The 27,900-nt window shown below is 39.7% G+C and overlaps 1 protein-coding gene across 2 annotated transcripts in view; it reads right to left on the bottom strand.

The window, feature by feature from the left end:
- The window catches only part of TXK (TXK tyrosine kinase), a 64,756-nt gene that overhangs the window by 24,689 nt on the left and 12,167 nt on the right, over nucleotides 1–27,900 (bottom strand). Inside the window, exons 2-8 of one of the 2 annotated variants that reach the window (XM_072749048.1) lie at nucleotides 22,526–22,580; nucleotides 21,357–21,459; nucleotides 20,303–20,508; nucleotides 17,473–17,538; nucleotides 11,155–11,209; nucleotides 3,045–3,124; nucleotides 2,011–2,138 (exon numbers count right to left, since the gene is read on the bottom strand). In XM_072749048.1, coding sequence (XP_072605149.1) covers nucleotides 2,011–2,138; nucleotides 3,045–3,124; nucleotides 11,155–11,209; nucleotides 17,473–17,538; nucleotides 20,303–20,508; nucleotides 21,357–21,459; nucleotides 22,526–22,580 — 693 coding nt within the window. Of the gene's footprint in view, nucleotides 1–2,010; nucleotides 2,139–3,044; nucleotides 3,125–11,154; nucleotides 11,210–17,472; nucleotides 17,539–20,302; nucleotides 20,509–21,356; nucleotides 21,460–22,525; nucleotides 22,757–27,900 lie in introns of both variants that reach the window. The other variant, XM_026016541.2, reaches the window with a different exon arrangement.

Below are 27,900 nucleotides of genomic sequence, written 5' to 3'. Positions count from 1 at the left end.
TCTTTCTCATTTTCTTCTATATTTTTTAATTTTCTTTTCTCCCTAATAAAGAGCAATTAGAGTTGGAAGGTTTTCTTCTGTTGTTGTTTTGTTTTATCCAGCTTTTTCTTTTCTTCTTCTTTTTTTTTTTTTGTATATAATAACCTCACACTGTCTTCTTCTTTTTTTTTTTTTAAGATTTTATTTATTTATTGGACAGAGAAAGAGAGAACACCTGCAGAGGGAGGAGAAGCAGCTGAGCAAGGAGCACCAATGCAGGGCTCAATCCCATGACCCTGGGAGATGCTTAACCAACTGAGCCACCCAGATACCCCTGATGCAGTTTTCTTTTTAAGTGATCTATATGGTATTTTATACATTATAAGAATAATCATGTATGCTGTAACAAAAAATATCAAACCCTAAAGCGATCTTATAAGGCAGAAAATATAATCTTCCCTTACCCCAGTGTCATTCCCCAGAGGTAAACATTAAGTTTGTAGTATGCTATAATCTTATTAGTTTGAAAATTATTACCTATACTTTAAACAAAATTTCTCTACACACACATGTGTGTATTTTTGTTTATAAAAGTGGGACTATATTCTGAGATATTGCTTTGCACTTTTTTCTCTTTACTGAACAACTTATCATTACCATCTTCTCATGTCAGCACATCTTGATCTACATTAGTAATTTTTTTTTTAATCACACTAGCATAACCACTCTGTTTCTCAATTTTTTTCTTTGAAGGGAAGGAAAAGAGGACTGTAGAGAAAAAAAATTCAGGACTGATCTGATTCTATTTCTATCTCTAGACACAAATATGTCCTCTCTAGCCCCACTCAGACTCACTGCTACTTCCTCTCTAACCAAACTCCCAGTGACCATCTGGAATATCTATGCAGATTCATCCCATAAATGTAGAAAAACTTCCTTTGATTTACTCTTGATATTTGGAAACTGTGTAGTGGAAAAGTGGCCACTTTCCAAAAGGATTTTTTTGTAAACAACTTTTCATGAGAGAAATCTAAAAAAGTACTTTAAAGTACTTTAGTACTTTAGTACTTCTTACAAGAAGTCAAAATAATATGAAAAGTTACAGTAGGTTCCAAATTCTACAATGTCGCAGTTAGAAGATTCCCCGATGGCTTCAAAGTGGTCAAGGACAGGTTGAGTGAGGGCTGAAGGCTAAAGCTGTGATGGTCATTGTGGTGAAATTTTCTAGAATCCTAGATCTTTCCATAGATGATACGTTTGAAAAATTATTGCTAAAGTATTGCAAACACTTGGGGAAGAGGTCAAATGATGATGCCTCTGCTTTATTTAAGTCAAATTCTGCCTGTGAAAGGCTGTGTCCTCTACAGCTTTTTGTGTTCACCAAACAAGAAAGAACAGAGAAGGAGATTTTTTTAAATATTTTAAATTTTTTTTCAATTTATTTAATTTATTTATGATAGTCACAGAGAGAGAGAGAGAGATAGAGGCAGAGACACAGGCAGAGGGAGAAGCAGGCTCCATGCACCGGGAGCCCGATGTGGGATTCGATCCCAGGTCTCCAGGATCACGCCCTGGGCCAAAGGCAGGCGCCAAACTGCTGCGCCACCCAGGGATCCCCAAGAAGGAGATATTTAAGGGTAATTTTCCTATAATTGAAGTAGAAAACAAATTTTGGGGGGCAAAGATAAGGAAGCATGATTATTTAGGACACTTGAAATTCCATTACACTTCACCCTACATAAATTTCAAGAACTAATGCATTGATGATTGCATTGCCTTTTGCTTCTCTGCCAGCTATCATTTTTCTAACCTGACAGAAATGTAAAAATCAACCTACCTCTTGTCCCCTGACTAGAAAAACAAAGAAGCATCAGTGAGGAGACCTGTTCAGAACACAAGTTGTATTTCAGGCTCTTATGCATTTCTTCAGGGGGTGGGGTATTTGCTCCTGTTCAGTATCTGACACCAAAGATGCATTGCCTGTCTGGGGCCTGGCTCCCTGCCTCTCTTCACCTGAAGCTCCTGACTTACCTGCCGCATTGTGCTGGTGATACCAGATTAGCTCAGGGATTGATGGAAAGAGGTGTCTTTCAGCCACGTACCACTGTCCCGAGTCATTCTTTTTAATCTGATAATGTTTGATGGTAGCCTCCATATTTCTACAATCAATAAAATGTGAATTAGTAAACAAGCAAAGATCACTTTGGAACTAAGTCAATTCGTTGAGCAATAGGATTCCACCTTTAAAACTTTTTATTCCAGTGACACTACACACTGCAGAGTGGGTTAGATCCAACTGGTGCCTCACAGCCCCTTGGTAAATTCCTTAGTTATCTTATTGGGTCCATAGATTTGAACATAACTTCAGTCAAAGTTGTCTAGCTGACAATTCCAGTGTCCAAAAATGTAGAGCCCATTAGGGACACGTATAAGTATTTGAGGAATGCCAATATCAGTTCAATGAGTGAATAAATGTACCCCAAGGGGTGTAAGGAGATATCAAACAAAGAGGAAAACTGATAGAGGGTATATGGATGAGCAGGTTTGCTATGAACTACCAGGGCTCTAGGAAGACACAAGAGACTGTGGAACACATCTGAGAATTGTCCCACTAAAGTGCAAAGGAGCTGAGGAGGAGACCTTCCATTCCTCATTGATGGAGAGCTGCTCCTAGGGCGCTGACTCTCAGGCATTCCCAATCTACCCAGGGGGACCATGAGTTCCCACAGCCAGAGAACATCCTCCAGCAGAAAGGCACAGAAGCTTCCTGAGTGCAGGAGAACTCTCTGCAGGAAAACCCCAAGGTAAGCCAAGGAATGTGAGGAAAGCACCGTCACTGTCTACAACTAAGCCAACTTCCTCATGGTTAGGAAAAGGAGATGGCTAAGTCACTGCCCACACACAGAGCTGGTTAGGGTTACAACTTGAGAGGATCAGATGTACTAACTTCCAGGCCAGCAACCTTCCATGCTAAGATCTCTCTTTCTCTACGTGATGGTGTCTCCGTAAGAAGGATTGTCCCAAGGAGTGTTACCTCTAAAGTGATCAAAATCATAACTGCTTACCTTCTAGCTTTTATAAACACAGAAATTGTGTAGGATCCCAAATGTCTTGAGTCTCTGACAATAAATGCACCTTCTTTAGACTGCAAAACAATTCATTGTACACATTTATTCCTTGTTAGGAAGAAAGACAAATCTACATCTCAGGAATGAAAACCAAACCGTTACTAACTTACTATATGTGAATGAGACTGTTTTCACAAATATAGGCAATCTTATCTCCCTTATACATTAAGAAGTCACACCTCTAAAAATACCTAATTGGGACAAGAATTTGTAACATATGAGTATTTTTAAAACCTCGTTCCTGGGAAGCCTGGGTGGTTCAGCAGTTGAGCGCCTGACTTTGGCTCAGGGCCTGATCCTGGATTCCCGAGATCAAGTCCCACATTGGGCTCCCTGCATGGAGCCTGCTTCTCCCTCTACCTGTGTCTCTACCTCTCTTTCTGTGTCTCTCATGAATAAATAAATGAAATCTCAAAAAAAATAAATAAAACCTCGTTCTTGATTTTTCTAAAAATAATCTGCATTTTACAATCATGTACCCCACCATTTATTTTGGTTATTTTTAATTTTTTAAATTTTTATTTATTCACGAGACACAGAAAGAGAGGCTGAGACACAGGCAGAGGGAGAAGCAGGCTTCCCACAGGGAACCCAATGTGGGACTCGATCCTGGGACCCCAGATCACACCCTGAGCCAAAGGCAGATGCTAAACCACTGAGCCACCCAGGTGTCCTCATTATTTTTGTTATATTGATCAAAATAATAGATAAACATAGCTAATGAATAGGAAGCACTCTGAAACAGATTGGCAGGTTGTATTGTGGAAGAAAAACAACACAGAAGGTAGAGTGAGGGAGGCAAGGAGAAACATATCTGGAAAAGCAGGAAGTGGGGAAAGTGAGCAGAATCCATGCTAGGGATGGAGAGAGAAGCTTTGAGAAAGTTTGGAGAGAAGAGTGTTGGGAATCATCTTAGTTTCTCCAGAGTATAGGAGAGACAGGCAGAGAATTGCAGGACAGAAGAATATTACATGTTTGGTGTTAGGTTATGAGTTGGATTCCCACTGACATCCTCTGGGAAATTCCAAGAAAGCTGTGGATTGTTTTCAAAGGACGTTGAATGTTTGGTTTGTGTTAGTTGTTGATACTGTAAGAAGTTTTCATCTTTACTGAATATGTTTACACTTGTGGAGAGTGAAACACCTCAGAAGCTTGCCGAATGTGTGAAAGTTGACACTTAAGAAGTGCCAAGAAGTTAAGAACTGTCCAAACCAAACACCATGATGTGACCCTTAAAATGAACACCATACATTAAGCAGAGTCTTCTCTTTCTTCTAGATGTTCACCAAGGAACAAGCCTCATTTTCCAACCAAACTTTTAAGCCAAAAAACCTCTTATAACCATTTAAAATAATAAAAATCTAGCTTTTATTGAATTCCTACCATGCACAAAGATTGTGTTACATACCATAGAGGACCCAAGATGTAAAAGATGTAAAATACTTAGATATATAAAGCAAAGTTTTATGTACAGTATATAGTATGTAGTGTATATACATAGACACATATGCATCATGCATTTAGTCAAGTTGTATAAGTAGTGACCTCCTCTTCAAAGTGGAAAAAGTACAAATAGTCATGATCACAAAGCAATAAAAATGGAAATTAATAACAATCCCCAAAGGAAAAAGCTACTACTACCTGTATATTTTTAAGTTCTCTTTTATATAATTCAAGGAAATTCAAATAAAAATGAAAACATCTAGAAAATAATAAGGAAATGCCATATATTGAAAACTCTGCTATTCAGTCTTATTACTTGCATCAATAAACAAAGGAGATGCAAAGTAAATGTATCTACCTCAAGAAGTTAGGACAAGAACCAAGTCAAGTAGAAGAAAGAAATGAAAAAAGACAAAAGCAAAATAACAAATTATAAATACAAAAATATAATAGAGCTGGTAATTAAAATCAAAATCTTGTTATAAAAGGAAAACAAGGAAATAGGTAAGTTGCTGACCAATCTAACCAATAAATAATGTGGCTTCAAAAAGTAAGCGACAAGGATCCAGAGAAAAAATGAAAGCATCACCTTGACTCTACACATTTGAAAACTTGAACGAAATGAGTGATTAAGTAGCAAAACATAAATTTTATCAAAATTGATTCCAGAAGATCTAGAAATGTTAATGGATCTACTACATGGGAAAATGGATACGGTTTTAAAAGAGCTACAACATTAAAAACACCACAGAGACATACTGTAATGTTGCATAATTCCAGAGCATGTGAAATAAAGAGAAGCTTCTAAATTTTTACATAAAGTGGGTTTAATATCAATACCAACAACACAGCAAAGATTGTGCACAAAACGGAAATCTACTAGCAAGTCTCATGTCTGCTCAAAAATCCTAACTAAATATTAACAAACTGAATCCGGTAGCACAGCGGAAAAACAATATACTATGACCAAAAGGGATTGCAAACAAGAATGCAAAAGTAATTCAATATTAGGGATTTTATTATTAGAATTCCTTCTATTAATTGATCTGAGGAGAAAAATCCCATGAACATCACATAGACATTGTAAAGGCATTTGAAAAATTTCAACTTCTAGAATCAGTTTTCTTTACATTCTCAGTAAAATAGTAATATATACGTGCTTCCTTAACACAAAAGCCCTAATTTACATTTAGTCCCCAAGTCCAGCATTATGCTCTCTGTGGGCACCATCCCAACTAAAATCAAGAAAAAGAAATGCCCACTGCCAGCACTGGTATTTAATACTGTTCTGAAATACCAGCTCATGCAATTAAATGAGAGGCAAAAAAAAAAAAAAAGAAAAGAAAAGAAAAGAAAAGAAAGAAAAAAACACACCAAGAAATATTGTATTAAATTGTAAAAAAAAAAAAAAAAGCAGTTGAAACCATACTGTTTGCTGTTGATAAAATTCTACCTGAAACCCATGAGAATCAACTGAAAGACTACTAAAAAAACTGTGAGTTCACCAAAGTCGTCAATTACAAAATTAATTCACAGAACTCAAGAGCTTTCATAAGTAAAAAAAGATATACCCATTTATAATAGCAACAACAACAAAATATGTTAAAATAAACTTACAAATAAATGTGCAAGAGCTATACGAAGAAAGCTATAAAATGCTCCTAACAGGGCACCAGGGTGGCACAATCAGTTGGGTGAACACACACTCTTGGTTTCAGCTCAAGTCATGATCTCAGAGACTTGAGATCAAGCCCCGTGCTGGGCTCTATGCTCCTCCCAGAGTCTGCTTAGAGTCCTTCTCTTCCTCTCCTTCTGCTCCTCCTGCTCCTCACCTACCACATGCTCTCTCTCAAATAAATAAATAAATCTTAATAAATAAAGTGCTCCTAAAGAATACAAAGATATTTGCATTTCTCATTAGGTTTTCAGTCCATCCAAGATGTATTTTTGCTTGAAGTAGGGACCTAATTTTAATTTTTTCCATATAATTAATATATGGGTTAAATAATTAATATATGGGTTCCAGAACAAATTGGTCCCAAAACCCCACTGATTTTTTAATGTCCAAACAATTTCCCCTAGGTTATTCTGTAAATCTAATGGACCAGTGAGAAGCTTTTTAAAACTAGGCAAAGTAATTGTGATATCTGCATGTATAAAATATATCTCCAGAGTATTTCTGAAAAAGAAGAGTGAGGGAGGCTAGCTGTACAAAAGAAGCCTCAGTATTTGAAATATTATAAAGTCATCACCAAAACGCACGAGCTGATTAATGAAACCAAGTAGTGAGGCTGGATGTAGTCCAACATGGGAGCTGCATTTATGATGAAAGTGGCACCTCAAATCAAATATGGAAAACATAGACACTTGGTAACCATCTAGAAAAACAATAAATCAGATCCATACCTCACTCTGCATCATGAATAATTACAAATGAATCAAATATGTATATGTAAAAACTAAAACCACTGAAGTAATAAAAAAAATAGGAATTTTTTTTTCATCAGCTCATGATGGGTAAGACAATTCTAACCTGACACAAACCCTAAAGCTTTACAAAAATTTGTATGATAAATTCAAACATATAAAACTCAAGCACTATTCACAGCAAAAAAATAATAAATAATAAAATAAAATAATATATATATGACAATTGAAAAACTGGGAAGAGTATTGCCACATATCACAAAGAGCTAACATCCTTAATGTCACTACGTAGTCCTACAAATCGTGAGGAAAGCATTTAAACAGAAAATTTGCAAAGGATATGAATAGACAGCTTACAGAAAAGGAGATACAAATATATAAAATTTCCTATGCACAGAGATGCTTAGCACTCCTGAGATAAGAGATGTAAACGAAACCCACACTGAGGCGAGATGTCAGAGAGCAAAGTGCCACATGTTTCATTAAATACTTGCTGGACAGGTTGTGAGGAAATGGGCTCTCTTACACTTTTAGGAGGGATGTAAATTGTACAACTCCTATAGATGGCATTTTAACACCTACCAAAATTAGAAATGTACATTCCCTTCCACCCAGAATATCTACCTTAGGGAATTTATCCTACATATATACTCACATAAATGGGAAAAGCTGTGTAGATAGGTTACTGATGGCAGCACTGTTTTAATAGCAAAAGAGTATATACCATATAAATTCCCATGAAATTTCTTTTTTAAAAAATATTTTATTTATTCTAGAGAGAGAAAGAGAGAGAGCACAAGAGGTGGGAGGGGACGAAGAGGAGGGTGAGAGAATCCCAAGCAGCCTCCGGGCCAAGTGCAGAGTCCCACACAGGCGATCCCAAGAGCCCATGATTAAAACCAGTTGGAAACCAAGAATCCAACACTCAATGACTGAGCCACCCAAGCCCCTGTCCATTAAATTTCTTAAATAAGTTGTGATATGTCCAAAGTAAGAAATACTATGCAGATGTAGACTGAATAAGGACACTTTCTGTGTACTGACATGAAAAGTTTCCTTTCCAATACATATTGCTAAGTGAAAAAAGTAATGCACACAAGAATATATATAATATGTTACCATTTGTGTAAAAATAATGATATAAGAAAATATATTTCTATTTGTGTGTGTATTAAACATCTCTGAAAGGGCACAAAATAAACTAATAATAGAAGTTTGTCTCTGGGGAAAGGAATTGGTGTCTTGGGGACAAGGATGGAAGAAAGCTCCAAAATTTTTTGATTTTTAAACTCTATGAACATACTGTTGAAATATGAATTGAGGGCAGCCTGAGTGGCTCAGCAGTTTAAGCGCCTGCCTTCAGCCAGGGCGTGATCCTGGAATCCTGGGATCAAGTCCCACGTCGGGCTCCCTGCATGGAGTCTGCTTCTCCCTCTGCCTGTGTCTCTGCCTCTCTCTCTCTCCCTGTGTCTATCATGAATAAATTAAAAAATCTTTAAAAAAAAGAAATATGAATTGAATAAATTTATAAGATACTTCTATAAAAATTAATGCAATAAATTTGAAAATAACTATAAAGTAGGCAATTCTTCACATAAATTATCAAACATCTCGAGAAGAAAATTAGGGGATCCCTGGGTGGCGCAGCGGTTTGGCGCCTGCCTTTGGCCCAGGGCGCGATCCTGGAGACCCGGGATCGAATCCCACATCGGGCTCCCGGTGCATGGAGCCTGCTTCTCCCTCTGCCTGTGTGTCTGCCCCCCTCTCTCTCTCTCTGTGACTATCATAAATAAATAAAAATTAAAAAAAAAATTTTATTTATCAAACATCTCGAGAAGAAAATTAAATCAGTAGTCAAATATCTATTTGAAAAAGCAGCATGTCCATACTATTTCTATGAGAGATATATATTACTTCAAGGAGCAAATAACTTCTATTCAATATAAACTATTTTAAAGATTGGAAAAAGAGACAAAACTTCATGTCAAAAACAAAAAACTTCATGTCCCAACTCATTTTACGATGCTAATATAGCCTTTATACTAAAACTAAACAAAGAGTGTAGGAAATTAGAAGCCAGGCCTCCTTGTGAGAATAGGACAAATGCTAAATAAAGTATTAGAAAACTCAAACTATCAATATATATGTTTTAAATGCCTCATGAACAAGTAGGGTTCAATCCAGATATTTCTTAAAAAATAGAAAAAAATAGAAAATACATAAATTACAAAAATATGTGAAGATATATACAGGAAAAATATGCATATTTTTTTAAAAATCCCAACACGTAACACACATACACACTTTAGACAGATTAAGACCTAAATATGAAAAGCAAATCTTTAACCATTTAAAAGAAAATATAAACTTCCTTCATTACTTCAGGAGAGAGAAAAATTTATTATACTAAAAGAGGAAAAAAGAGAGATCACAAAATTTGAGACATTTGACATTAACATATTTCAAAATTTAAAATAAGAGCAGAAAAAAAAATGTAGGGCCAAAACTCAGAAGAATATCCTGGTAACATGTAACTGACAAAAGATTCAGGATATACTTTAAAAATACATATTAAGCAGTTACAAATGCAAGCACGCTGTAGAGGAATGAGCAAAGGGTGTCAGCAGAGGAAGCCCGACGGCCAACACACATATGCGAGGTCACTCGACTGAATTGTTAATCAAGGAAAATGCACATTTTTATATATTTTTATAAATATATAAAATATATTTACAGCGTCTCAGAGAATCAAAGAAAAGTATGAAGCTACCAACTGTTGGCAGGAGAGTAGGGGACCAGTCTTCCCTTTCCTTGTATGAGTAGAAATTAGCACAAGTACTTTGAACCACTATTTCAAAATATCTAGTAATGTCAGATCTGCTCATAGTTTCCGACCAGGTCGTTTTTGGGCCTAAGCAGAAGAAATCCTGGCCCCTGTGTACAGGAGGACGTATGCAAGAACGTTCTCGGCAGCGTTGCTCATAAGGCGAAGCGGTGAGCAACAATCCGAATGTTTATCAACCAGACCCGGTTTACTCCTGTAATCAAACACGGCAGCTAAAGCAATGGGTTGGCTCCAGGTGTATCCATGGCAATTAAATGGAAGTACAATGCTTCATTCAAAACTGACACACCAAAAAAATAAAGAAAAAAAATCGACACACCTATGATCGACCTCATGTCAGGGGTTAAAACACATAACCTGGTAGGTGGCTCACGCACCTCTGCATGAGAAAAGTATAAGCACCTGGCCATCTCACCTGGCCCTAGCTTGCTCACCAGGCGCCTAGTGGAGAACTTTCCTTCCCTAGCTCTGCCTCCTTGGCACTACCTCTTTGTCCGTTCCAGGCCTACTAGCGTCACTTTACAGAAGGCCACCTGCTGGCACCGTGCCAGGCGGGCCCACCTTTCCTCCCAGGCAGGTGAGACCGGCTCTGGGTCCCCCTGACTCCGTGTGACCAACCTACTTGCCGCGCACTGACCTCCCCCGGTGTCTTGAGCCATTACCGGCATTGACTTCTTAGCTACAGAAGCGATTCTCACTCATATTTCTAGATTTCCTCAACATCCGACGGCAGTGCAAAATGACACACATACGTCTTACCTAGTTTCTAGGTTTGACTCTACGTTTACCCACAGATCATATTTACCGGCCGTTGGAAACTGTATGCAGTTTTGTTTTGTTCTGACCTAAAAGAGCAGTTTTGATCTGAGTTTGATATGCTGGCTACCCTACTGTTCCTTTGGTTTCCAAAGAACAAAGAAAGCGCAGCCCTGGGCTTGGGTCTGTATCTGTGTCCCTTAGCCCAGGTCATGAAGACAGACTGCAGACTGTATGGTCTGTGATGCAAGGTGCACGGGCCGGTCCCCCGCTGACTTGACTGCAAAGTGCACTTTGGGGGCACGGGGAGTTTCGGTAGGTTGGATCTGAAACCGGTTCAGGAAAAGCGCACCTCCGAAGTTACAATGAAAGTCAGTGAAAAACACGATCTGATACTAATACATCTGGTTTACAACTTCTCGGAAAATGTGCGGTACAGAGAAAGTTGTGATCGTATTTTAGGACCGAAAAGAACAGGAAGTAATAAACCTTTTCAGTTTGGTCGTATCTTTACAATGCATATCTCTGGGAAATTTCGAAAATACACGCAGGATATTAGTGAACAAACTGAATTACCTCTTGTCTCAAAACACGTTCTGCTTGATTTCTGGTAATGTTTCTGTGGTACCACCTGCGAAAGCCGTAAAAAGTCACTTTAAAAATTTATATTCCATTTTTTCCCCAAGAAAAAAAACCCTTGCTTTCATTTCCTTCATTTGTAAGAACTTTACTCCAGAACTGATTTCAGAAAGTTTAGTGTTTTTTAATTCTGATAGACAACAAATGGATTATTCTGTGTCATTAATTCTGCATAATACAGTTTAATTAAGCCCAATACCTGATTTATTCTATCATATCTGAATTCAACTTTCTGACACACACTTAGCATATGATTTGGAGTGGTTTGATCCCCTAAAAATTTTCATAAAAGGTATGTGGTTAAGAAGTCATCATCTTCAAAAAAAAGAATTCATCATCTTCAATAAACATTTACCGAGCTTTGATAGACAAACCAAAAATTGGTAAAAATTGGGTTAAAAAATGGGTAAAAAATACCCATTTCTTTCTTTGCTCTCAGGAATTTCCTACCTGCATGCTTTTTTTTTTTCTTTTTTTTTTCCTGCATGCTTTTATATGTGCTGTATTACCTTTCCAAAATTAAAACCCGCTCTGACCCATCTAACTCCCCCAAGAATGTCACCTTGTAGTAAAGTTAGTGGTTTAATAACTAGCATACACCTTGCTCCCAACATCCTCTTATCCTTCTGCTTGTTCATCCCTCGTTGCTAAGCTCTGGCCACATTGTAGTTTTCCTTCCTCAAATTCACTGAGCCCCTTTCTGCCTCCTCTCTTGCTGTTTCCTCTGCAGGAAGCGTACCATTAAATGACTTCAGAATATCAGAACCACGTATGGCAAATGAGTATAATTGAAACCTATAGTATGGTCGGACAAGATCTAGTCAGTAAGCAAATATTGTACAGGAAAGAGAGAGGAAATGATAGAACAAAGGGAACAGAAGACAAATGGAAAAGCTTTCATTTCAAAATAAGATTTTAAAAAGGAGTTAATGTAATATTACCAGAAATGCTATTTTTGTGAACAGTGAAAGGAAAAATGCATATATAACCATACGCTGAGGTCACAGTGGGTAGGCCAGAGAGCGGCGACATGAAACTCCTATATCTGCCTCTGAGGATGGAATCTATCATATCTTGTGGACTTCTCCTTCAGTAGTAAAAGGCTGCCACTAAATTAGAATGGTCAGGTATTAAAAACACTAATGGCCTCAAGTTAAAAATGAACTTTTAAAAAGATAAGCATAGAGGATGATTACAGGTGATTCTAGATGAAATCATTGGACTACCCATCACTGGTGGGAACAGGACTTAATTGTGATGTTGGACTGTGAATATCAGTATTTTTTAATGAATGTTCACACTGAGGGAGGGACTTTCAGAATGAGTCTGAGACCTCTTGTAGAAAAAAGAAATTCTTTCAAAATAAATGAGACAGTTAAAGACATGGGGTACTAGTTTATTTATTTATTTTTAAGATTTTATTTATTTATTCATGAGAGACACAGAGACACAAACAGAGGGAGAAGCAGGCTCCCTGTGGGGAGCCCAATATGGGACTCAATCCCGGGACCCCAGGGTCATGACCTGAGCCAAAGGCAGATGCTCAACCACTGAGCCACCCAGCTGCCCCCAAAGGGACTAGTTTAAAGATGCTCCCACTCGCCAAGTTGTGAAATGTAGGTGCTAAAAGGAAAAAAAAATGATTACCTCTCACTAAAATATACAACAGGCTGTGAAAAGCCTAGACTGCATATTGATACTCCGAAAGTTCATATATGAGGCACCTGGGTGGCTCGGCCTGTTGAGCATCCAACTGTTGGTTTCAGGTCAGGTCATGATCTCGTGGATCTGCGAGATTGAGCCCCATGTGGGGTTCCGTGCTCAGCGGGGAACCTGCTTGAGATTCTCTCTATATACGTTTCCCCCTACTCATGCTCTAGAGAGAGCATGATTCTTTCTATACACCCTTCCCCTACTCATGCTCGCTTGCTCTCTCTCAAATAAATAAATAAAATCTTTTTTAAAAAAAGAAGTTAAAAAAAATAAAAAATAAAAATAAGTAAAAATAAAAAAGAAGTTCACTTAAATTGTTTTTCTCTAAATGTTTCTCACCTGCACTCACACTGGTGTTAATTGTGTTGTTTCGTACTTATTTACTGTCATGATACATAATACAAGCAAATATATTAGTTTTGCCTAAATGTAAGTTAAAAATCCATCCATATGTGGATGCCATTAGAACGACTTCAAAGTAGTAAGAGGAGAACCAGAGACAAGTATATGATGAATTTAATATCCTTTAAAATAATGCAGAATTTCAACAGGCAGAAAAAAGAATAGAGGGATATGATATAGGAGAGATGGGAGCATGGTGTTTCAGAATTTCACCCGGTTAAATCAGATAGTGGAAGAAGAATTTTGTGGGGTTTTTCAGTAGGTAAGGCTGCAACTCTTAGACCTAGACGACACTGATAGTAAAGCCCACACTGAATGATGTGGACAGAGGGCCTGGGGCGGGGCTGCTACTGGTGTATAAAACCATCCAGTATGTACGGAGAGTACAAATGTCTTGTATACACGTGGGCCTCAGGTTCCCAGTCTGTCTTAGGATCAACAAGTAACAGTACCATGGCCTTGAGTCTTCAACCAAGAAACCCTATTAGATCTAAAACGGTGAATCTGTATCTCTTTAGTCATTTTCTAATCCTGAGAAGATGGAGTCAGTATAGACATAATACAATAAATCAGGCTCAGACTTCTGTAAAATTCAGCATAAGCAATATGTTTGATATTTAAAGTATTTTTTTGGAACGCCTGGGTGGCTCTATCTGTTGAGCATCTGCCTTAAGCTCGGGTCCTGATCCCGGGGTGCTGGGATGGAGGCATCAGGCTCCCTGCTTAGAGGGGTGTCTGCTTCTCCCTCCCCCTCTGCAACCCCCCCTGCTTGTGCACTCTCTCTCACTGTTTCTCTCAAAAAAAATCTTTAAAAAAATAAAATATTATTTTAAGAGAATCTGACATATTAGGTTTTTGCCTCTGATTTTAAATGCATAATTAATTTTAAACTTATAATTGAAAGTTTAAGGAAATTTGACTTTTAAAATATTTGTATGGTTAAGAGAATTTGGCTTACCACATCTAAGTTTAACTTATTAGATTTCCGGGATCACATGTGGACTTACAAAGGGCTATTGAAATTGTAAATTTGCCCTGCCAGGCATGTAAAATATTTAAACAGAAAATTGAATTCATTGAGTTTATTGATGCAAGTGAAATGTTTCAGGAAATTTAATTAACTGAGCTTATAAATAGGATTGATTGTTTAAGGACACTGTCAAATTTGAATTAAAGTGACTGTTCTTATTTTTTTAGATTTATAAACAGACTATCAAGATTTGAAGGCTTACTGAAAACCAGATTTTCATGTTGTAATGTTGATAATTTGGACATTAATTTAAAACCAAAGTAGCCGGGACGCCTGGCTCAGTACTTGAGCATCTGCCTTCAGCTCAGGGTGTGATCCCGGGGTCTTCGGATCAAGTCTCCTCGGGCTCCCTGCATGGAGCCTGCTTCTCCCTCTGCCTGTGTCTCTGCCTCTCTCTGTGTGTCTCTCATGAATAAATAAATAAAATCTTTTTAAAAAATACAATAAAACCAAAGTAGCCATAAATATTTCCAAATATAAAGGTACCCCTGAGTGGTCAGAAGCCTATGCTATGACACAGCATTCCCTCCCCATCGACCCCCTGACTACTTCCTACTACCTTTAGGCCTCAAGTCACTTCCTCAGGTCCTCCCCATCCCAACATCCTCACCTCTGAGCCTTCCCCATTGATTTATCCTAGTGTCCCATCCTGTTCCTTTATAACACCACAATTTAAAATTTTACATTTATTTGTGAATTTGAGGTTAATATTTAAAGTCTATTTCCCCATGAAGCAGAAAGTTCCATGAAAACAGGGAGTGCTTCTATGCATTCCATGTTGTATCCCGAGTACCTAGAACAGCTAATACCTGGTACACCATAAGTGGACAAGAAATACAGACTGAACAGATGAAGTGACTTGGGCTGAAGTAACTATGAAATGTGGTACATCTGTAACAGCAGGAAAACTGGAAGTGCCCTTCCTGTTAGCTTCACAGTTCTAGAATGCATCAAATATTTACTACGTCCTATATGAGATGGGTATCATAGTTCCCAGTTTTCATATCATTTACAGGTTTGTAGATATTCGGTAATTTTGCCCAGAGCCCAATACTAGTCAATGGTGATATCAGGATTTGAACCCAGATTTCCCCAATTTCTAAGCCACATTCTAGTATTTCAGTGGAGGGCAGTAATTTCTACACAGTCATTAGAATGGTGCTTGGAACATAGAAGGGGTTGATATATTTTAGTGATTTATATTGATAATTGTTATATTTTAATGAACCCCTTTAAAAAGAAACAGAAATAAAAATTTTCTCACCATTAGATAATTTTAAAAGATGACTTTTACAAACAATCAAGAAAATGAGATGATTGTTCTAAATTCAGGGTAGTTTCATTCAAACTACCCAGTATATACAGTATGAACAAGCTCTTAAGGGCAGACTACAAGCCTCATCTAAACTAAGGAAGCAGCAAGCAAATTAGTTGATAATGAAAGGAAAGAAAGTCACATTGTTGATTAGTGAGCAGAGAGACAGAGACACAGGCAGAGGGAGAAGCAGGCTCCCTTACAGGGAGCCCGATGCGGGACTCGATCCCAGGACCCCGGGATCACGTCCTGAGCCAAAGGCAGACTCTCAACCACTGAGCCACCCGGGTGCCCCTTAATGGGAGATTTTCAAACCAAACTTCTCCTGACTGGCCTTCAGAGAGACCTATTGTGTTGTGCAGCTTCAGTTGGGGGCAGTGGTGAGCCCTCCAAGGGGTTTGCTGAAGTCACAGTAGATAATCGTGAAACTTTTCTCAGGATGGTGTGTTTGGCCACAAGGGCCTTCATCCTACTGAGTGGAGACTAGAATTTTGGGGCAGCTGAGCTAAATGACTCAAGTCAAGAGAGGGGGCATGACAAGCTGAGTGCAGGAGGAAAAAAGGGTACTGAGGAGAGAGCTTTGGGACAAGGAAGAGAGTGACTAATAGAGAGGCCTGGCAAAGTCACGTGGAGGTGTCATGTGTCTTGTAGTCATCCCTTTGCCCTCTTCAATAAAGTCTACATTATTCACCAATGCTTTTAAAGATTTATTTGAGAGAGAGAGAGGGCATGTGTGTGCATATGAGTCGGGGGCAGAGGGGAGGGAGAGAACCCCAAGCCGACTCCCACTCAGGGCTCCATTGCACAACCTGTTAGATCATGACCTGAGCCGAAACCAAGAGTCAGGTGCTCAATGGCCTGAACCACGCAGGTGCCCCTCACCGGCACTTTTAGAATTGGATTTGCTTTAGGGGAGGGATAGGCTGAGTCTGGCCTCCAGGTGGGGCTTAAATTAGTGGCAAGGGCAGACAGACACCTCGGGGCTGGGAGGGAAGGGTTGGTTCTCATTCAATTGCTATTTGCGGCCTGGTTCTCTGAGAAGCACCTGTTTTAATGTTTCAACCCGCATCACCTACCTCCTCACGCTGGAAGCCAGTGCTAATTGCAAAGCAAGGACCTTAATTGGGGGAGAAGGTCCTCAAGTGCTCAAACAGTAAATCTGAATTTATAAGAGACTGGGCCCACTCCCAGCTCTGGCACTCTCTACATGCAAATTATCCTCACAACCTCAGTTTCTGATCAGCAGAATGAGGGGCTAGAGGAGGGACTGCTAAGATCTCCATCTTCCAGACCTATCATTGTAACCAAAAATAGGTTTCTAAGCAGAACCTAAGCAGGGGATGCTGAAGTGAACACGCCAAAAGCTCCCCCAACTAACTACAATCATTAGCCTACTTCTCATCTTCAGCTATTTCTAAAACATTTCAAAACATGAGCCAAAATACAGTTGTGTGTCTCTATTTGCTACTCATTAAAAAACTAAGGTCAGTTTTGAAATAATTATTTCTCCATTTAGGACATAGAGTCAAACAAGAGCAAATGAGTGTTTGGTTTCCATGTGGCACTGTTAAACCAAAAAAAAAAAAAAAGAAAGAAAAGTGATCATACAAAACAAAAACAAAAGGAAGTTTAAGAAAAAGAAGTTTCTGAATCAACCATCCAAAGGATCAAAGATCTCTTGAACTCAAGCAGCCAAATGTGTTACTTTCTTTTCCTTTTGTAGACCCACACCAGCTTCTCAAATGTACCTGATTTTCATAGATTAACCATAGAGCATATTTCGGAGGAGACTTACTCATATATTTCTAAATTGGTTAGTTTGTTTTCAGTGACATAGTTGCTGGGGATTAAGCCTTCATTCCTACAACAAAAGACAAAGCAAAAATCAAAATGCTTGGCACATTTGTGGCATCATCGTGACAACAATCCTTTTAAAACCCCAAGGACATAGGACGGAAGCAAATTCGTTTCACTGATTTAATTGCTAAAAAAAAAATAAAAATAAAATAAAAGACGCAAAAGGGTTTTTCATTTCCATATTTAACCAGAATCTCTGTATGATAAATACTAAGATTCCGACTTACAATGGAAGTAATCTAATGTTTTGTGACGTCAAAATTTTTCAGAGAGGAAAGGTGGCACTTATGAGATCACCGAGGTGTCATAGTAACTGGATGAAAAAGCGCAGCAATTACAAAGACATCAACTTCTTTCTTTGTAATTGCTGCAAATAGAATAGATACTTGAGTTTAGCCATGTCCCTGTTATAGCAATGCTGTACAGAAATACATGAACACGCTTTCCTGGGCACAGAGAGAAGTATTTCTCTAAGACAGATACCAAGCAGGGAAATTGCTGGGTCACTAAATATGTGCCTCCCCCAGGAGATGCAGCAAATTGCCACTGAAGGAAAATATATCAATTTACACACCTGTCAGTAGGGCAGGGGTTTCTCTTTTTCTATACCTTCACCAATGAAATTTGAAATTATAAAATAACAAAAAGATCTCTGTGACATTATTTGAGAAATCCAAGCAAGTTTCGGGACAGTGCATAAATCATGGTAAGAATCAGGTAAGCTAAATCTGCAAACAATAACGTATATATCAATATGTGCATGAAAGCGCACTGAAGATTTTCCAGAAGGGTACTCACTCAGTAAGTGAGTAACGGTGCTTGGGTTTGGAGGCATTATTTATCATGGTTGCATATTATAAAAAACGATACTCACTTATTAATTTTGAAATGAAAATTAATCAGTTTTTTTTTTAAGTCTGAGCAATACCAACATCCACCTGCAGGTGGATGGAGGACAAATTACATAGTCCTGAACTACTCATACCTCTTTGCCCACTCAACAGTCTCCATCATGTTAAGTCCAAACTAAAAACTGGTAAAAGAGACATATCAGCAGGAAAATATAATTAAAGAAAGAGATATTTAATCTAGATCCTTCTAATACTTAGATACTTCTAATCTCCAAATCATCACAAAGAATAGAAATCAAATGCCAGTGTTCTCTCCCAGGCAGCCCAGATCCCCCTCAGGATTGTCTACCTCGGACTCCAGTCAGGTGCTACAATCTGTTGTCAACAATGACAATCTATTGCCCCTGACATGATGAAGTCTGTTTGCATCCCAAGGTCTTCTTTTACCTTTGGCAAGGACTGCAATGTTTACCTCCAAAACTAGTCACTGCAGAAATACGAAAGTTAGTGAGATACTCTTTCTGTTCCCATCTTAGAACTTAACAAAAACAAACAAACAAACAAACAAACAAACAAACAAACTGAAAACTCAAAGTATCAATCAGAAAAAAAAAACCCTACTATATGGTAGAAATTTTTATCTCCAATTTACAAATAAAGAAGCAAAAACTCATTAAAAAATAGAACTACCGGGGATCCCTGGGTGGCTCAGCAGTTTAGTGTCTGCCTTTGGGCATGATCCTGGAGTCCTGGGATCGAGTCCCTTATCGGGCTCCCTGCATGGAGCCTGCTTCTCCCTCTGCCTGTGTCTCTGCCTCTCTCTGTGGGTCTCTCATGAATAAATAAATAAAATCTTTTAAAAAAATAGAACTACCATATGATCCTGCAATTCCACTTCTGCTATTTATCTAAAGAAAATGAAAACACATCAAAAAGATGTGTGCACTCCCCATGCTCTTTGCAGCATTGTTTATAGTAGCCAAGATATGGAAACAACTTAAGTGTCTATTGATGGATGAATGGATAAAAGATTTATATATATATATATATATATATATATATATATATACATATATATGTGTATATATGTATATATATATAAAATCAGAATATTAGTCCTAAAACAGGAGAAAATCTTGCTATTTGCAACAACATGGTAGACCTCAAGGGCATTATGCTAAGGGGAATAAAATCAGACAAGATAAAGGCAAATACCGTATGATCTCATATACGGAATCTTAAAATTTTTTAATTAAAAAAAAAAATCCCAAGCTCAGAGATACAGAGCGCAGACTGGTGGTTGCCAGAGGCAGGGAGCGGAGGGTGGGTGAAATAGGTGAAGGGGGTCAAAGGTACAAAGTTTCAGATATAAAATTAGTCATGGGGATGTCATGGACCCCAGGGTGACTAGAGTCAATGACACTATATTGCATAATCAAACATTTCTAAGAGAGTAAATTGTAAAAGTTGTCATCACAAGAAAAAACTTTTTGTGACTATGGGTAGTGATGGAAGTTGACTACACATATTGCGGTGATCGTTCCCTAATCTATATAAATAGCAAATGATGATGCTGCACGCCTGAAACCAACATAATGTTACATGTCGGTTATACCTCAATTTAAAAAAAAAAAGGAAGGAAGGAAGGAAAACTCAGGGCAAGTGGCTTGCGGAAGGACACACCACAGCAAGTAAGGGCACTGAGATGTGAAGCCAGGTGGGTGCAGCTCTGCGACTGCTGAAATCAGGGTGCTGGGATGCTCTCACACATGGGAGGTGTGGGGACAGCTTCTCCTCTGTGCAGGGGGAGGGATGACAAACCCAGAGAAGTCGGGCCAAAAGGCAGATTTTATGCTTCAGGAGTCCTCAGAGGATAAAAGAAGGGGAATTTGGTGAGGACTGTGGCACCAGGCTTACCCCAAACGGTCTCTCGCCTTCCACCAGTGCGGGTTATACTTCTCCAGTATCAGGTACTCCTCTGCTCTCTTCAAAGCTAAATCACATGGCTCTCTGGGCACAAAATCATAGAGCGCCTTTACTTGGATCTTCTCTTCGGTGACCTCGGAGAGCGGGAGGGGAGGCAGAGGCTTGCGTTTGGATGGCTGCGTGTGGCCTCTGTTGGACTGCAAAAACCAAGGAGTGGTTTGTGGTACTGATGTTCTAGTAATCTGCACGAAAACAGACTAGGGACACAGTACATTTCCCTGCTGCCCCAATTCTCCCCTCACCCCACCCTGCTCCCCAGCTGCACCAAAGCAAAAACCAGAGTAGGATCAACATAGGAAATGACTACAAAACAGCTTTTGAATCCAGCAACACACTCATCATTTTGTATGTTTTCAAGATCACAAATGGTCTTGCCAACATTGCATTGCATTCTTTAAAAAAATATATATATACATTTTTTTTTTTAATTTGAAAAGCTCTATGCTCAATATGGGGCTTGAACGCATGACCCTGAGATCAAGAGTCTCAGGTTCCATGATGGAGCCAGCCAGGGGCCTCCTGGATGTTTTTTAAGCCACAATTCTTAAAATTTGATTTCCACCCCAAGAGTTTCACTTTGTTTTATGGGTTTTTCTTTCTTGAGAAAAGAAAAAGAGCCCTTCCCTTTCACAGGCTGCAAACTTGTGTTTGGGTTTATCGCGCTTCTTAAGAGCAATGTTGCCTCCAACACTGAACTGAAAATGAATCCTGGGTTCAAAGTGGCAGTAGCCAGAGTACATTTTCCCCCCATTCACTGTCTAGTTTCAAGTTCTGCCGAAACATCGCCCAGTCGGCTGTTGTAACTGGTCTTTTTCTCTTGGGCTTTCCTCTAAGGCATTTATTCACGACGTGTTTATTAAGCACTTGTTACCTGCTGAGCAGGACACTAGATTCTGGGTTTCGCAGCAAACAGTACCCCGAGGAGGGCAGACCCTAAACATACAAGTCTCCTCTGTTCCTTTTCCCCCATCAAGACGATACTCACTCGCTTCTTACTTGGCAATTCCCTGAACCATAGCCTGCGACGTGGAGTGTATTTTTCTGAAAATTCTTCATCTTTGCTCAGGCTTATTTGTGTTCTTACTTGTCTGAGATTGAAAAACAACCATGTTACCAACGATTTTCTGAATTCAGGGTATCCACACATTCACCACATTGTCATGAATCTTGTCATGAAAGCTCCTGGTATCTTTCTAACTTTTTTCTTACTCAGGAGAGTAAGGTCAGGAGACCTTCCATGGGCAACTTATCTCCTGGAACTGCGTTTTCCTTATTGAGGAGCTAGAGGTGCTAAGAGCATGTGGAGTTGTTATGGGATAAAATTAGGAAAACATATGTCCCATGCCCACACCAAACCTGGTGCATATTGAAGTCATAAAATGATGATCATGATCATGGAAAACTCACTCGGCAGCATGCACAGCGTTGATCATTTTACATGCCTGACCTCAAATGAGATATTTGATGGTATCCATTATTAGAAGGAGACATGGGGTCGCGATTAAGAACATAAGTTTGAATCTCTGTTCTACCATTTCAAAGTGTGGCCTAGAGGAAGCAATTAGAACCTCTCTAGGCCTCAATTCCCTCGTCTATAAAATGGAGATTATAGAAACCATAGGTGTTTTTGAGACTTTGAGACTTACTTGAGCTCAAAAATCCAAATCTTTGAGCACAGTCTTACACAGAGGACACTCCCGTTAAATGCTAGCTGTCCCTATTATCACAGTACATTGCATTTATTCTATACAATCGTTTGCTAGGCGTCGAAGTGCAAGAGACCCTGATCACCTGGGGGAGATAGTCAAATGAATAAGACAGGATTCTCACCCTTAAAGTGTAAAAATTATTGAGCAGAACACAGATAGGCAAAGAGCACACACAAAATAATATATTAAATACAGACCCAAGCCACATGCTGGGGGAAGGCAATGGAAGGAGCAACTCATGCCAAAGGGATCCAGGATGGGTCAGGGAAGACTTACGAAATTTGACTTATGCCTTTAGATCAGTGGACACTCGGCAGGGAGGACACAGTAGAGGGGTTTTCTGTGCAAAGGGAACAGGAGCTCCAAAGAGACACGGACACTCAATAGGCAATGAAGAAACTGGAGGAGTTGATTTCCAGGAAGTTGCCCTGGGAAGTAGACTTACCGCTTCTGCAAGGAACAACAGCAACAGCAACAGAAAATGGACTGGATGGTGTTATCTGAAAAGCAGATCATCGTGAGAGGCCTTTAAGTCCATGACATCGGCTAGATGAGGCTGGTGGTGCTACCCCAAAGGAGTAAATTCCCAAGGGAAATTCCCAAGGAGTGTTGGGAATTATGAAGCAGAGGCTAGGTCTTGACTCTGCCCTCCTTTACTCCAGTGGCAGAAGAGAAACTGTCACAAAAGCAAAAAGAAGTTACTGGCACCCTGGCTGGTGTGGTTTCCCTTCGCAGACTCCTCTAGCCGGGTCTGGTTATGCATTTCCTCTGTCTGTGAATGACAAGTGACCACTGTATTCGACTCTACCGTGATCAGAGCTAATGTCAGCTAATAAATGTGCCAAAATACAGGATTCCGAAAGCAATGTTCTCCTGGGAAATCTGTTAGGGATTTTGAGTTAGGTCCATCACATTTCTTTTAAAACATATTTTTAAATATTTTGTGAGTTAATATGTTGTGTTCCTTAGGACCTGGATTTCCCAGTCAGCTCTTTCTCATAAAGACGGCTGACAATGACGCAGTAAGGACGCAGAGTAGGTTAGACACAAGTTCTGAGGTTAGACAGACCTAGCTTTGGATCCTCATGGTGCCGGTTACTATATCTGGGACGAGCCCCTTTACTTCTCTAAGTCTTTGTCTTCCTACCTGCAAAAATAGGACAATCAGACCTAACCTCTTCTCTTCTAAGAGAAGCCTGAGGAAGCAGAGGTTAATCTCTAACTTTGTGGGTTTGAGGAAGTTACTGAACTGTTCTGTGTTTAAGTTTCCTCGTCTGTAAAATGGGAATAATTGGATACTTAGCCCATAAGGCAACTGGGTGGATTAACTGAATCAATTCTTGGAAAGCACCCAGAACGATGCCAGGTATAGGGAGGAAGGTAATCAAGAAGACCTGTTATTCCTCTAGGGTTGATGAGAAGACTAAATTCGACATCATTTCGAACGTCCCAGGAAAATAGAAGAAAGCTGCAAACAGAGGACGCGCAGTACAGTCTACTCCCCAGCATCCACCCTGTGCCCCCAGAACAGGGGACGCAACGGAGTTTCATCAGCCGTCATGTCAGCACCAGGTGATGTACTGCCATCTGAAGCTTAGTGCATTAACGATTAGGATACTTTAAGTAAGGTTAAGGGGCCCCTGGGGGGCTCAGTGGTTGAGCATCTGCTTGGGCTCAGGTCGTGACCTGGGGTCCTGGGGTCAAGTCCCAGGAGCCTGCTTCTCCCTCTGCCTGTGTCTCTGCCTCTCTCTCTGTGTCTCTCATAAATAAATAAATAAATAAATAATCTTTAAAAAAAAAAGTAAGGTAGGGAAGGAAATAAAGAGAAAAGAAGAGTACATAAAACATAGCTGCTACAATCCCCACATCTACAGCTGTCCCGAGTCCTAAGCTGGTGATCACAGATGCCTCTGTCACTATCCAGCCCATGTTCCCCTTTGCCTTTGCCAACAAAGGTAAAGAAGAAGGTGCTCTATCTGATAGAATAATGTGCGTTCCTGTGGGATCCTTGTTTTTGGTCTTGTTTTCATGGGGCTTTTATAATTTTCCACTGGCCAGGACTATTTTGAATATTTGGAAATACAGCTGGTAAATTCTTGGAGCTCCAAAGTCCTCTTTGTCCTCTCTATGAAGAACCAACCTAGTTCCTTCCTAGTAATCAGGATACTCATCCCAGCTGCACTGACCCCTTTCTGGTCCTATCAATTTAATGACACAGGAATCCCAAAATGGCCAGAGGGCAGTCTCAACTTCCAGTATTCCCTAAGAAACGGATCCTTCTCCAAACCCACCAAACCCAACGTCACAGATAAAAAGATCAAGAGTATTCCAGTGGGTTATTAGATGAAATGGTGAGGGGACCACTCCTTAGTTCCCCAACTCACACGTGCTGGCTACACATGTGCTGCTGGTTTAAGACATTTATTGCATCTGGGGGCACCTGGATGGCTCAGTGGGTGATCCCAGAGTCCTGGGATCGAGTCCCACGTCTGAGTCTCTGTTCAGTGGGAGCCTGCTTCTCCCTCTGCCTATGTCTCTGCCTCTCTCTCTGCCTCTCTCTGTGTATCTCTCATAAAAAATGAATAAATGAATGAATAAATAATTAAAAATTTTAAAAAGACATTTATTGCATCCTATAGAATACCACTCCAACAGTACAAGATGTTACCTCCCAGATGTTATAGTAATAACCGGGCCTTTAGCAGACTCTCTGTCCTCTATCCTATTAAGCCAACTGCTTCTGAATTATGCAAAATCATGGTTAAGAGTATTCAGAGAACCACCGAAGAACAAATGAAACTGAGAAAAAGCTAACAGAATGGATCCTCGTGTAGACTTCTGATTTTTATCTTCCCATTCTGTCCCCATTCCAAGGGTTTCAGCCATATCCCGGATCTTGTCACAAATCCCCTAACCTTGTATTTTCCATGTTCCCAACTAGCAAACCAGCTTTTGTTTTTTTTGTTTTTTTTTTGCCATTGCTCATTAGTTGTCATAGATCAGTATCTCAGACTATCTTTTCCTAATGAAGTATAAACAAACTAAGGCATGTTTTGAAGTGCTGGGAAGATTTTATTTCAGCACCGTCTTCCAGGAGACCTATGAATATGGCCTAGCACAATGAATTTCCCATTCACATGTGCTCAGGATGCAGATCTGTCTACACATCAGGCTTGTTGAGGAGCTCCTCTTGCAGCCTCGCATGTGAGTTGAAGAAGAAGCAGAAAGAACAGGTACTATGTGAAGATAAGTCACCTGCTCAAGAACTATCTTGAGCCCTCTGGATCTCCTGGGGCCCACTTTCAAATATACTGCTTCCCTGTTGTAACGGATTACTGCTGTTCGTGGCTAATTTAATGGTTCATTGAATCAGATAACATTCTGTTTATGATAGGCGGTTTGAATCCCATAAATGTTTCATGATCCGTGGTTGACCATTCAGTCTTCACCAGTAGCAAGCCAGCAGTTACTTTTCAAATTAAAAATAATTGTCAGCACAGTGTCAAGGCATTACTCCTAATTCCTGGGGATTGTGCTATGATTTTCATCCTGAGACTTTACAGAAGATCCACACAGCTAGCGTTTTGCCCTTCATTCCAGGCTGCAACCAATGATAATTCCAGTAATTGACAATTGAGTTATTTTCCCCAACAATGAGGTTTCCTCTAAATATATGACCAAATAAATCTGAGATCCAATTTTGACTCGTTTTCCTGGGGCCACTTCTGATGCCAATTACTGTATCAGTCAGCGTTCCAATATGACACATGACATATTTAAATTAGAATAATTTTTAAAGGGTTCATACACAGAGGAAGGTGTGTTCATATACATCGACAAAGGTGTCGATGGGGGTAAGGGAACCACAAAGGATTATAGGAAACTGGGTCTAACAGTAGTGGAAGTGTCACCATCCCTTGGTCCAAAAAAGACCAGGAAAGTGAGAGAGAGTGAAGTAGATCCAAGACCTCTTTGATAGGAGCAATGATCTGTCGGTGAGGGACATAGCCAACTCAAGGCAGCCTCACCATAACCTCCTTCCAGGACTCCCCATTAGTGTAATCCAACCAGAAGCCAGGGCTTGGAAGCATGTTGATCCAACCTTTCCAAATTAAGTTCTCCAGGTAGAGAAGAAGGAATACCAAGAGACTGGGCTCACTGAGCCATCTTGGAAGCTAGCCACATATTTAATCCCTGTGGATCATCTTTCCAGGGTAATAGGATAGAAAAGAATAAAGATACTTAACACTGTAATAAGTGTATGTTAGCTCCATTTCCTTTCACAGAATTTGACCTTCCGAATCTAGATCCATGCGTTAGTTACTTGCCTTTCTCTGATTTGGGCTACAGAAACAGTGGTGGTCCAGTGGTAAATGTCTCATTTCACCGTGGAGACATAGTTTCAGTGCAAGCCCAGATAAAGACTCATCTCTCCTCCCACTACTGGCTTATCACTCACCCCTGACTTCATAACTTTCTCACTTCTTTTGCCTGCACCCAGAAATCAGCCATTTTCTAAGGATCATTCCAAGGTTTCTAGACATGAAAATAAAAAAAAAAAATTACTGAGCCCCCCAAATCTGCATTATATTGTGTATTATTAGGTTTGGGGATTTCAACTGCTTCTGTCAATTTTCTGGTAGTGTCAGCCAAATGGCCAAAACGCTCCAGAAAAAGAGGGTACATTAGCCCTAAGGGGATCTATTTTGGTGGGACTGGGTCTAATTTACATTCTGGTCAGTTGATTCCAGTATTGTTTTAGAGCCCCGTATAGATCTGTATCTAGCCAGGCCAAGAGATGCAAAGTCAAATGTAGGTTACACAAATGAGTGAAGTGGGTCAGAGTATGGTTTAGAATGTGGCAAAAATTGCCTCTCGGCCTCTTGTCTAAGATCAACTGTAGAATGTGGCAAAAACACTGTGGCCTCACATAGAGGTATTCACATTCAAAGTTTTAAAAAATACTTCTCCCCTCTCTGGTACCACCATTCCCCTCTCCACTGCATTCTTGCCATCAGCATACGCATATGCTGTGACTTCCCTCATTAAAAACAAAAGAAACTACTCTTGATCTTATTTCCTTGATCATGTTTGCTCCCCATTGACAGTAAAATCTAGAAATGAGTAGTCTTTACTTGCTGCTTCCAACTTCCAGTTCTTCTCTCATATTCTCTTAACCCATTCCAGTCAAGCTTTTGGGCCTCCCACTTCTCCCAAACTGCTGTTGTTGGGGTCACCGGTGACCTATGCACCACTCTATCCCATGGTTAATTCTTTGTCCTCAACCTTACTTGACCTCTCAGCAGCACTCAACACTCTTCTTCTCTTGATTTTCTCTTTTCTTGGTCTCTTTTGCCGCTTTCTTCTCTTCCTTCCTACCTTCTCGGCCTGCCTCAAAGCCTTTGATCTCTTCTTTTCTCTGTGTCATTCACTTCTTTGATTATCTCATCCCTGTCTGTGTCTTAAAAACCATCTGTCTGCTGATGCATCCAAAAGCATATCCAGTTCCACAGCATTCCAGACTTGCGTACTCAAATGCAGTCTCGTTTTCTGCACTTGGATGTCTAGTGGACACCTCCAATTCACATGAAGAAATCTGAACTCTTTCTCTTCCTTCCTTCCCAGACTGGCTCCACCCATCCTCTCCATTTTGTCAAGAGCAATTCCATTTTTCCAGTTGCTCAGGTCAATAATCTTGGAGTCGTCCTTGACTCTTCTCTTTCTCTCAACCCTAGTCCAATCTGTCAGCAACATGTTGACTCTGCCTTAAAAAAGTATCCAAGAGTTTCAGTTTGGGATGATGAAAATGTTCTGGAGATG

This window comes from Vulpes vulpes, chromosome 2 (assembly GCF_048418805.1).
Source record: "Vulpes vulpes isolate BD-2025 chromosome 2, VulVul3, whole genome shotgun sequence".
NCBI lineage: Eukaryota > Metazoa > Chordata > Mammalia > Carnivora > Canidae > Vulpes > Vulpes vulpes.
This window is presented reverse-complemented; position numbering and strand designations above follow the sequence as displayed.